This window comes from Chanodichthys erythropterus, chromosome 4 (assembly GCF_024489055.1).
Source record: "Chanodichthys erythropterus isolate Z2021 chromosome 4, ASM2448905v1, whole genome shotgun sequence".
Taxonomy (NCBI): Eukaryota; Metazoa; Chordata; class Actinopteri; order Cypriniformes; family Xenocyprididae; genus Chanodichthys; species Chanodichthys erythropterus.
In genome coordinates, this window is record NC_090224.1 from 37,315,505 (window position 1) to 37,328,223 (window position 12,719).

The 12,719-nt window shown below is 37.0% G+C and overlaps 1 protein-coding gene across 3 annotated transcripts in view; it reads right to left on the bottom strand.

Moving 5' to 3' along the window:
- Nucleotides 1-12,719, bottom strand: part of si:ch211-278j3.3 (E3 ubiquitin-protein ligase RNF19B) — a 32,201-nt gene that overhangs the window by 12,330 nt on the left and 7,152 nt on the right. For all 3 annotated transcript variants that reach the window (XM_067383506.1, XM_067383505.1, XM_067383504.1), the window contains exons 4-7: nucleotides 10,360-10,562; nucleotides 10,129-10,276; nucleotides 7,036-7,198; nucleotides 4,961-5,075 (exon numbers count right to left, since the gene is read on the bottom strand). In XM_067383506.1, the coding sequence (XP_067239607.1) occupies nucleotides 4,961-5,075; nucleotides 7,036-7,198; nucleotides 10,129-10,276; nucleotides 10,360-10,562 (629 nt within the window). The remainder of the gene's footprint in view (nucleotides 1-4,960; nucleotides 5,076-7,035; nucleotides 7,199-10,128; nucleotides 10,277-10,359; nucleotides 10,563-12,719) is intronic.

Below are 12,719 nucleotides of genomic sequence, written 5' to 3' on the forward strand. Positions count from 1 at the left end.
AGATATAAAGTCAGAATTGCGTGTTATAAAGTCAGAATTGCGAGATATAAAGTCAGAATTTTGAGTTATAAAGTTGCAATTGCGTGTTATAAAGTCAGAATTGTGAGATATAAAGTCAGAATTGCGAGATATAAAGTCAGAATTGCATGATATAAAGTCAGAATTGCGAGTTATAAAGTCAGAATTGCGAGATATAAAGTCAGAATTGTGAGTTATAAAGTTGCAATTGCTTGTTATAAAGTCAGAATTGCAAGATATAGTCAGAATTGCGAGATAAAAAGTCAGAATTGCGAGATATAAAGTCAGAATTGTGAGATATAAAGTCAGAATTGCGAGATATAAAGTCAGAATTGTGAGATATAAAGTCAGAATTGCGTGATGTAAAGTCAGAATTGTGAGATATAAAGTCAGAATTGCGTGATATAAAGTCAGAATTGCGTGATGTAAAGTCAGAATTGTGAGATGTAAAGTCAGAATTGCGTGATGTAAAGTCAGAATTGTGAGATATAAAGTCAGAATTGCGTGATGTAAAGTCAGAATTTTGAGATATAAAGTCAGAATTGCGAGATATAAAGTCAGAATTGCGAGATATAAAGTCAGAATTGTGAGATATAAAGTCAGAATTGCGTGATATAAAGTCAGAATTGTGAGATATAAAGTCAGAATTGCGAGATATAAAGTCAGAATTGCGAGATATAAAGTCAGAATTGCGAGATATAAAGTCAGAATTGCGAGATATAAAGTCAGAATTGTGAGATATAAAGTCAGAATTGTGAGATATAAAGTCAGAATTGTGAGTTATAAAGTCAGAATTGCGAGTTATAAAGTCAGAATTGCGAGATATAAAGTCAGAATTGCGAGATATAAAGTAAGAATTGCGAGATATAAAGTCAGAATTGTGAGATATAAAGTCAGAATTGTGAGATATAAAGTCAGAATTGTGAGTTATAAAGTCAGAATTGCGAGATATAAAGTCAGAATTGCGAGATATAAAGTCAGAATTGCGAGATATAAAGTAAGAATTGCGAGATATAAAGTCAGAATTGTGAGATATAAAGTCAGAATTGTGAGATATAAAGTCAGAATTGCGACATATAAAGTTCGAAATGCGAGATATAAAGTCAGAATTGCGAGATATAAAGTCAGAATTGCGAGATATAAAGTCAGAATTGCGTGATGTAAAGTCAGAATTGTGAGATATAAAGTCAGAATTGCGAGATATAAAGTCAGAATTGCGAGATATAAAGTCAGAATTGCGTGATGTAAAGTCAGAATTGTGAGATATAAAGTCAGAATTGCGTGATGTAAAGTCAGAATTGTGAGATATAAAGTCAGAATTGCGTGATGTAAAGTCAGAATTGTGAGATATAAAGTCAGAATTGCGAGATATAAAGTCAGAATTGCGAGATATAAAGTCAGAATTGTGAGATATAAAGTCAGAATTGCGTGATATAAAGTCAGAATTGTGAGATATAAAGTCAGAATTGCGAGATATAAAGTCAGAATTGCGAGATATAAAGTCAGAATTGCGAGATATAAAGTCAGAATTGTGAGCTATAAAGTCAGAATTGTGAGATATAAAGTCAGAATTGCGACATATAAAGTTCGAAATGCGAGATATAAAGTCAGAATTGCGAGATATAAAGTCAGAATTGTGACATATAAAGTTCGAAACGCGAGATATAAAGTCAGAATTGCGAGAGATTAAGTCAGAATTGGAGAAAACATTAGAATTGCAAGTTTATAATGCACAATTGTGAGTTTATAACTTGCAATTCTGACTTTATTTCTCACAATTGAAGAAAAAAAAAATCAGAATTTTGAGATAAAAATTTGCAATTAACATTTTCATTTTTTATTTAGTGGCGGAAACAAGCTTCCATACTTTTCCATACAATTATGATTGAGACTGGAGCATTTAAGCTTCATAACAGATGCAAAAGCACCATAAAAATGTCAATAAAACATCATAAAAGTGGTCTTCCAGAGTCATGTAATAGCTTTGCTTGATGAACAGATTTATGCATAAGCCGTTATTCACCTAAATCAACTGATTTACTGAAAAGATCTGGTTTAAAAGAACTATTCACAACGTTTCAGTAATTAATAGCTTCAGTTTCAGATGGCTTTTGCATTTCAAAGAATGGTCAGGATGTTCTTCAATTCCCCTTTTGGGCTCCACATAAGAAAGTCGTACAGGTTTGGAATGACATGAAATGATTTTTGTTGAACTATCCCTTTAAACGTGTTTGTTTTCATTTCTGCCTTTCTCACTCAAGGTCTCAGCTGAGAGGCAGACTTGTGTGTCTTAAAGGTGCAGTAAGTGATTTCTGAGAAACGCTGTTGAAAGTGGATTGGACCGAGCGCCACAACAAACTTGTAGCCAATCAGCAATAGGGGGCGTGTCCACTCATGATGGGGGAGGAGAGAGAGAAAGCAAGAGGGAGATTTGAAGAAAGACTGTAGAAAGAGATGTAGCTGAGAGACATTACAAAAGAGAAAAACTGAGAGGAATATCACTGGAAAATGAAGGGTTATGATCAAGCAAGAGCTTTAGGACCCTCATTATTACTAGAAAAGGCTTGAAAAAGGATGCAAGGTCCTTTCTGCTCCATACATGAGTGTTACGTTCCACGTATGTTTTTGTATTTTGTTTTAGTTTTTTTTTTTCTCTCTCTCTCTCTCTCTTTCTTATCTGTCTGTCGAGTTTTAGGTTGACGGTAAAGCGGGGCTCATCTTGGTGACGTCATGACGCTCTGACGTCCCAACCAGCGTTCTGCCAATCTGCAGGTGGCTGATCATTTAAAAGGCTTCGGCGGCATTCCACCTGCAGTGAGCGTTTGGGCTTGGACCTCACTCACGCTTGTCGAGCCAGAGCCAGTCATTCTTTGTGTTTGCGAACTGTTTATTTAGTCTGTGGTTCATTGAGACAGTATCTGGTTGTTTGTTTCTGTGTAATAGTTAAGCTGACGGCGTTAGAGAGTGATACAAGTCTTCTGTTAAATGTTTGAGTCCACTCGAAATCTGGCGTGAAGTCATTATCTGTCAATCGAGTGGTTGACAAATAATGAAACCCTTCTCCTGCAGACAAGTCTCTCGTGCGAAATGTTTGAACGCATTCGAATTCTGGCGTGAAGTCATTGTCTGTCAACCGAGGGGTTGACCGATAATGAAACCTTTTGCTGCGGACAGCTCAGAGATAACATCAACCTCACTGACCACGGTGAATTCCGCATAGTGCGTGTCAGCTAGCAACTAATGTTAGTTATAATGCGGGTGCTCGCCTTCCCTGTATTTTTGTTTATTTATTTAGTGGAGTTTTAGTTAAGGCGCCGCGCCGAAGTTTTCGGTTTTGTTTTTACATTTTATTTTTGGTAGTTAGTTTAGGGGCGTGGGCGCTAGTTAGTGGGTTTTGTTCTGATTATTTCTTTTCTTTGGCGACATCCTCGTTCTTTCCTTACTTTTACTTTGTTTATGTCTTACTTGTTGACTTATCTCTACCGTGTTAATAAATATCGGATATTAATTGTTTCCCTTGTTGTTTGGTTTGTTCCTCCCCACGCCTCAACAGTTGTATCTCATTTAAATGTTGCGGTCATTCCACTGAACAACTTTAAGCACGTAACAATGAGTAACATTGGTTTTGAGTGTGTGCTGCTGCCGACTAACAACCAACTATTGCTTGTATATACTCTTCTGTACTGTGTGTTTATTTTCTGTCGCTTGTCATCTTCACTTAATTTTTTGCGAAGCTTTATTTTGCTTCACTTCTGCTATGATAAAGAGATATCCACTCTAACAGCAGTGTTCAACAATGATTCTCAGAAATCACTTACTGCACCTTAAAGTAGCTTCATTTGTCTGAACTCATGGCAGGACAATCAATACAAAGAAATAACACTGAAGTCAGCACCTTTACATCGCAGTAACCCAACAATACAACCACTGAAGTGCTCAATGCCTTCTTAATATCCCCATTCCTCATATTCACATTCAATAACATAAAAAAAGACAAACACTACTGTTTAAAAATTTGGGTTCAGTAAGAGGTTTTTATGTTTTTGAAAGTAGTCTCTTATGCTCATCAAAGCTGCATTTATTTGATCAAGAATACAGTAAAAACAGTAATATTGTGAAACATTATTGCAATTTACAATGTTTTCTATTTGAAAATATTTTAATTTATTCCTGTGATCAAAGTTGAATTTTCAGCATCATTACTCCAGTCTTCAGTGTCACATGATCCTTCAGAAATCATTCTAATATGCTGATTTGATGCTCAAGAAATTAGATTTTTATTATCAATGTGGAAATGTTGTGGAACTGTGATTTTTTTCAGGATTCTTTGATGAAGAGAAAGTTCAAAAGAACAGCATTTATTTAAAATAGAAATCTTTTGTATAGTGATGCATGATATATTGGCCACCATATCGGAATCAGTGATATATGTTCATTTTTAATGTTAGTGTTATGGGCCGATTTTTTGGCCAATATATTAAAGCTGATAAATAATGGATTATTTCCTTCAGCTGAGGCACTTCAGATGCGCATGGTTCGCCATGATAGATTTGAATTGTTTAAGATATGATTGAAATCACTTATATCAAATACAAATTATCGGTTATCTGTATCAGCCAAAATTTTCATATTGATGCATCCCTACTTTTATAACATTATTTCTCTTCTTTACAGTCACTTTTAACCAATTTCATGTATCTTTGCTAAAGAAAAGTATTAATTTTAATTAAAAAAAAGTGTTACTGGTCCAAACTTTTAAACATTGATGTATATAAATATAAAACAAAACAGATAACATAAAATGACCTCTCAAATATATTTTACACAATGCATAGCTTGTAAAGTATGTATAAAAATAAGCACTGCACATTATAAATTCCCACAATATTTCACATTCATCATTTTATATGCAACCATCAAAGTGTATGGATGAGTTTCTTACCCACAGTAATGGCCGCTATGACTGGAGACACAAAAACAGACATCATGACCCCACTGGCCACTGTCAGATAATGCTTACTTCCTGAGATATTGTTTTTCTTACAGCGACCATGGACCTGAAAGGCAAGCAAACAGAAATGGAAATCGTGATCATCCTTTTTTTTTTGTGACATACATCCAAGTGAAACCGAAAAGTAGTGCAAGGCTTTATTTTGTTTATTGGGAATTGATTTGTTCAATGTGGTTTGCTAATGTCATGATCACTGTCTGTTCCTGTCAGTTCCCGGACTACATCTCCCATCATCCTCTCTGCCACTCACCTGCACACACTTAACAATAATCACTAATCACCACACCAAGCTGCAGCTCATTACCAGGACAATAAAAGACTCTTACACACATCACCTCACTGCTAGGTCTTGTTTCCCAGTGTAACATTTCCAAGCGTTTGTCCTGTTTATCCTGTCTGTTCCGGTTCCTGTTTCTGATCCCTGTCTGGTTCTCCTGTCCTGTGATTGATAGCTGCCTGCCTTTTGACCACTGCCTGTTCTCTGACTACGATCCTGCCTGTCTCTGATGTTCCTGTTTACCCCGTTTGACCATGCCTGTACGACCACGCTCAACATTTAATAAAGCTTCGCATGTGGATCTTACTCTGAGTCCCGCCTTCGTTACAGATAATTACTGCGATCTCATGTTAGTGACAGGCTTCTTGTGATTAAAGATTACAAGGGCACATGGATTTAAAAAAAAAAAAAAAAACAATATGCATGGATAAATCATTTATAATATCAACTGCAAAGTTTTTAAGAGACTTAAAGGTGCCCTAGAACCAGTTTTTTACAAGATGTAATATAAGTCTAAGGTGCCCCCTGAAATTAAATTAATTTTTTTAACTGCCTATTTTGAGGCATCATTAACTATGCGCCGATTCAGGCTGCGGCCCCTTTAAATCGCGCACTCCCTGCCCCCCCCGAGCTCTCGACTATAATACAGTGCATTTAAAAAGTTCACACAGCTAATATAACCCTCAAATGGATCTTTACAAGATGTTCATCATGCATACTGCATGCATGCTTCAGATCATGTGAGTAAAGTATTTATTTGGATGTTTACATTTGATTCTGAATGAGTTTGATAGTGCTCCGTGGCTAAAGCTAACATTACACACTGTTGGAGAGATTTATAAAGAATGAAGTTGTGTTTATGAATTATACAGACTGCAAGTGTTTAAAAATGAAAATAGCGACGGCTCTTGTCTCCGTGAATACAGTAATAAACAATGGTAACTTTAACCACATTTAACAGTACATTAGCAACATGTTAACTAAACATTTAGAAAGACAATTTACAAATATCACTAAAAATATCATGTTATCATGGATCATGTCAGTTATTATTGCTCCATCTGCCATTTTTCGCTATTGTTCTTGCTTGCTTACCTAGTCTGATGATTCAGCTGTGCAGATCCAGACGCTTATACTGGCTGCCCTTGTCTAATGGCTTGAACATGGGCTGACATATGCAAATATTGGGGGCGTACATATTAATGATCCTGACTGTTATGTAACAGTCGGTGTTATGTTGAGATTCGCCTGTTCTTCGGAGGTCTTTTAAACAAATGAGATTTACATAAGAAGGAGGAAACAATGGAGTTTGAGACTCACTGTATGTCATTTCCATGTACTGAACTCTTGTTATTCAACTATGCCGAGGTAAATTCAATTTTTGATTCTAGGGCACCTTTAAAATGAAGCATAACATACAAAGGAAGTAATCAAATGAGAGTTTTCTGATTACTAGAGCAAAATGAACTCTATAAATCAATGACACTCTCTACTTTCTTTGCAAACATTTTCTATATCACATTTACCTGCTGTGTGAAGAGGACAGGTCTGGTGGATTTACATAAATTTACATATGCATTCGGCAGCACTTTTCTTATGATGAGCATACAGCCAGGGGCTGACCTTGTCTTTTCGCGCTCCTAGAGCTATTAAACGCTAACTGGATCCATTTCTCCACAGAGAGGACAGACATAGCAGCTCACTTTGAGATAAATAATGCAGTCTTTACCTTGCGGCCCATATAAATCGGGATGCCCACAATGATGACTGGTATGGCAATGCCTGCTATGAGTGAGATCACCACCGGAGCCCCGAGCAGCATGCCGACCTGCCACAAAACCTTTCGGGTCTGCGACCACGGCTTCTTTCCCCAGAAAGTGCAGCCTGAGGGACTGTAAGGAAAGTAAGTGGAAGTGTTTTTTTTTCATTTACAGTATCACAACCACACTGGCATAGACATGACATGAGGTTAAAGATAAGACGAGGAATATTAGCCAATAAAAGCTAGACACACACTGTCTCATTGGATCAATATTTTATGATTTCATCCTCGATTAGTCTCATGCACTGTCTGGGTGAATTACAATCCTCTATGGTCAGTGTCACTTCCTGTTTTGTTCTGTGTGGCAAAGTGTTACAGGGTTCTAGCTTGAAAGCCATTTTGAAGTAAATATTTGAAGACAACACTTTATTATTGATGAATGCTCATAACCAGTGTTGGGGGTAACGAATTACAAGTAACATGAGTTCTGTAATCAGATTACTTTTTTCAAGTAACTAGTAATGTAACGCATCAAACCACCAATGAAAGAAAGGTTTGGCATGACATGAAAGTGAGTAAATGATCACAGAGTTATGAATGTATTCTGTCATTTCATAAAAATCTTTCTCCGGCCAGCTGGAGCCGAATGGGGTGTTCATTAAATTAAGAAACCTGCTTCTGGCAAATCATGGGGGTTGGGTTGCATGGACAGGGAAATATGAAGCAAGATTTATACTGATTAATTGACAAAAGTCGGTGCTGGCCGACATCCAAGAGCGGAAAAATCTATTTGAAATCAGCTTTGGTGCAGAGATAGCGTACTGAAACTGGTAGCAGCAAAGTCGCTATTTTAAAGATCAGACCTCTAAAACGCCTCAGCTTCTGCAAGACTTGTGTTGATTAAGAGTAATTAAGCAAATCTGATAATCTGCAACGTTCATGAAGTCGGCTACAGAAGCAGCTCGGCACAAACTCCGTATACTAGGGCCAGAAAAACATATTTGACATTCTTGTGCAGCAGAATTACCCCTGTTTAGCTTGGACCGAATGTGTCAGAGAGTAGCTTAATAACAGATCACAAACTCTGGTGACTGCTGGTGATGAATGTGGGATATGTGCTTGCAGACACATGTCCTGTATTTGGCTGTGAAAGCTCTGCACACTGGATAAATATTCTGTAAATGTTAATTAGAAAGTGTACAATAGCCTACAGTAGCTTAATCGATTAATGAATGCATGTAGATTTATTAACAGTATGAGATTCTCTAACACACATCTACAGACCAAATTTTGCATACAAAACTGCAGGCACATTCAGAAAATCACCTCTTCTAAACTATGCTCATGGTTAATGTGACTTCCAAGGGTAGCACTTTTTTTTAATCAGTCTTTAGAATGTGCAGAATTGATACAACGAGCATTTGAGATTTGTTAGATGCATCAAATCTCCAGAACAATTTGAGTCTGCAAGTAAATAAGATATTTATGATCAAAACTGTATATTCACTCCTTTTATTGTCTATGAAATAATGTGTAGATTTTTCATTTTTATTCAGGATTCTTTGATGTTCAAAACACATTTATTTGAAATCTTCTGTAACATTATAAATGTCTTTACTGTCAATTTTGATCAATTCAAAATGGAAGCTTGTTTCTGCCACTGAATACAAAATAAAAAGGGTAATTATGACTTTTTCTCACAATTGCAAGTTATAAAGTCAGAATTGCGTGATATAAAGTCAGAATTGTGGGATATAAAGTCGCAATTGTGTGAAAAAGTCACCGGGAGTTTGATTGACAAGCAATCTAACCAATCATAACGCTGAATCCGCCATTTTGTCCGACAAAACAGTCAGGAATTAGAGGATTAACCTCGTTGGACTTGAACTTGAAAAATGGTGTGTATTTACATCTTTCCGTGTTTGAAACAACATTCCTTCTGATGTTCATTCTTGTTTATTTGATACTATAAATGAACTAGTAGGAAGAGATGATCGGTTCACGAGCCGCTTGAGCTGAGGCGCTACAGTGATCTGTCACGACACATTAAAGTGCCACAAAATGGTTTTTATTGTTCAAATTTCTTAAATTATACAGTTTGAAAGCTGGGACTTTGTTTAATATCAGAAGTAACCTGCTTTGTCTTATCTGTCGACTTGTTGTCAGTGTCCTCTTTGCTCCGCAATGTATTTATCACTCTGCGTGTGGCGTGACAGCGCCACGCTTGTCGGACAAAGCAACAGTAACTAAGGGGGGCGGGTCTTTGTGAAGAGTCAATTGCAAGTTATAAAGTCAGAATTGCCTGACAAAGTCGCAATTGTGAGTTATAAAGTCAGAATTGTGGGATATAAACTCACAATTGTGTGAAAAAGTCGCAATTGACCCTTCGCCTGGAGATTGATTGACAAGCAATCTAACCAATCATAACGCCGAATCCGCCATTTTGTCCGACAAAGCAGTCAGGAATTAGAGGATTAACCTTGTTGTACTTGAACTTGAAAAATGTCAGAATTGCATGATATAAAGTTGCAATTGTGAGTAATAAAGTCAAAATTGTGATATAAACACAATTGTTAGTGTTAAAGTCAGAATTGTGGGATATAAACTTGAAACTAAAGTCTTTTTTTCCTCAGAATTGGACTTTATAATTCACAATTGCTGACAGATTCTGACAGAATTGTGAGATATAAACTCTCACTTTGTGAGAAAAGAGTGAAATAAAAGTCGAAATTACCGTTAAATTGTTTTATTCCATGGCGGAAACCAGCTTCCATATCTGAACGTGTCCTAACTGAATAAAAGCATTAATTTCTTTTAAAAAAATCTTTCTGACCCCAAACGGTAGTGTACAGTATTTCAGATAAATCCAGCTTTAAAGTGCATAAAATCTAAACTGAACCGTGGTTGGTTGCTTCACATGTCAATCAGACCGTATCTTCCTGTCTAAATGGGCTGCTACAATGCGGACGAGACCTTAGCTGTTAGCCATTAGTCAAAGATCTGGCTACGTGTGACTACTCTTACTGTAACCCGATGAGCGTGTGTTGTGTAAGTGTGTACCTGAGGTAGTGCACATCAGTGATCTCCTGCATGCACAGCCAACAGAACTGACAGGCACACACTGTACAGTTCATTCTGTTGCAGCTGCCATCGTTAGTCTTCATGATGTAGGCGCCGCACCGCGGACAGGGCTTGATCTCCTCTGCATCTTAAAGAGCGAGAGCGGAAACAAATATCTTAGCTGGGACACCAGATGGATATTAGGTTATTCCCTCAATATTTGAATCATACCGCCGGGCTCCTCGTTGAACACGTAGAGTGTGGAAACATCATTGCCTCCTGACGTGTGGCGAGCACGCTGACGTCTGGCTTGGTCGCAAGTCTGGTCTGGGTGCCACAGTTGGCGGCAGTGGTAGCAAAACTCGGTTTCACAGCCTTCCCGACCACAGCTTAGCTTCGGACACTCAGCGCAGCCGTAAGCTATCACTGCATAGCTAATGAATGACAGAAACAACACAATAAAACATTAGTGATTAAGTAAATTATTAGGGCTGGGCAAAAAAAAAAAAAAAAAAATTCAATTAATCGTTTTTTTAATACGTGGTCGATTTCATATTGATTCTCAAAAGCCATAAATTGACTTTTTCTGTATTTATTTCTGCAAAGACTGAATATAATGGGCCCTACTTTAACAATCTAAGTGCATGGTCTGAAGCACAGAAAAAATGGTCAGCGCCCCAGGCGCATGGTCCAAAAGGGTTGTCCCTATTCTCTTAAAGAGTCATGGGTGTGTTTTGGGTGTAGCATGCAATAAACCAATCAGAGTCTCATCACCCATTCCCTTTAAAAGACAGATGCACTTGCACCATGGTGGATTCGCTATTTACATGGCGGAATATAGACACCCTTAACCTGACGAGTCAGTTTAAATACATTTTTAATAGTTGTGTGCTGCTGCGCTTCCCTGTATGTGTAATAAGCAAAGTGTACGAGCTGTGCACCAGCCTATAGGTGCATATTACTAAAACAACCTTTAAATAACAAAAAAATACTGCACCATTGACTTTAGAGCAGGTTTTTGTTGGTCAATGTCGCAGTCTATTCAGTTTCCTCAAAATAGCAACACGCCAACAATGCACCTGAACACACCTCGTTTTCAGACCATGGGTGAACAGATTGGGGCGAGTGCATTTGCTATTTAAATAATGTGGTGCAGGATGTGAAAATGATAACTGCATCGGGCTGAAACTAGCAAAAAACACTTGCATGATGCCTCGTGCTGCATTGCGAAGGGTGTATGATAGGGTCCAATATCTGATTGCCATTAATCTTGACAATAATGTGCCTTTCAGGAGATGCTAAAGAAAACTTGCACAAGTTTTGTGTACAGAAAGCCAGTGAAAACTGAATCATTGAATTAACTGAATAGAATCAAAACGAGATCTTGTGAATCGGAATCGAATCGGGACATCTGTATCGATACAAATGATATTCAAAATGAGAATAATATGCAGCTTGTTAATCAATATTTTCAACACACATCATTTGATATGTGAACATAAGCCACCATCTATCAGACGCCGGTGGTTACCGCTTTCTCATTGATTCTGTGTGCTTCAGTCTCAGTAGTAAAGAGAGAGGATTCTCTCAGTCCCATGCGGAGCGACTGCAGGTGACACCTAATACTGTCTTGTTGACAAGAAATGCCAAACAGCCACAGATTCCCATCACTACCCCGATCCGGTAACCATTACGAAACCTAAAGCCAGCCTCCAGAACTATCCATAATGCAGCGGAGAATGTGCTTCACGCTGCAGCGTGTGTGACACAATGATCTGACACTTTCTTATACTCTTGATCATTGAAAATCCAGCTAAAATCACTTGGTTTTTAGTTGGTAAAAGTTGGGTTATGACTGAGGATGACCATTTCAGTCAGGCTGGTTAGAGCTGATAGACCACCTTGGCTAAGCTGGTGGAGAACCCATGGTCTAACTACCAGCAACAAACCAAAAAACAAAAAACAAAAAAAAAAAACAGTTTGACCACATTAATCTTTTTTGAGAGATTTTTTCCCCCCAGAAGAACTGGAAAAAATAAATAGTTTCTTCTCACAAGCAATTCCACTGAGTAATGATATTATGTGGTGCCTTTATGTCAGAAAGTTTGTTTTATCTATCTAGTTGCAACTAAAAGCATGCTGTAAAACATTGTAAAAATTTCAAGTGGATCAGGTTATGTATTATATTAAGTTAATATTATAAGACATTAATAATGACACTGCTAAATGTAAACTTTAGTGAATCTCAAAATGAATATCCATTTTTCATATTTTACATTATAGTGTTGTGATCTGTAAATTTTGTAGCATTTCATTGCTGATTTTAGTTTTAGTGTCTTTAATTAAAATAATGTTAAAATGTTATTTTTTAAAATTCTATTTATTTATTAAATACAAAAATATATACAGTATATAAAATACTACAGAATTTTAAAAGCGGCCATTTATCGTTTATCATAATGTAAAAACAACTATCTGCCAGTATCAGCTAGAATATGAATATTATAATCTTAAGTTAAATTTCTGCTTTATATTTAAAATCAAAGTTACAAACTACCAAGATAAATTCATTGCACTTTTTATAGCGCTAT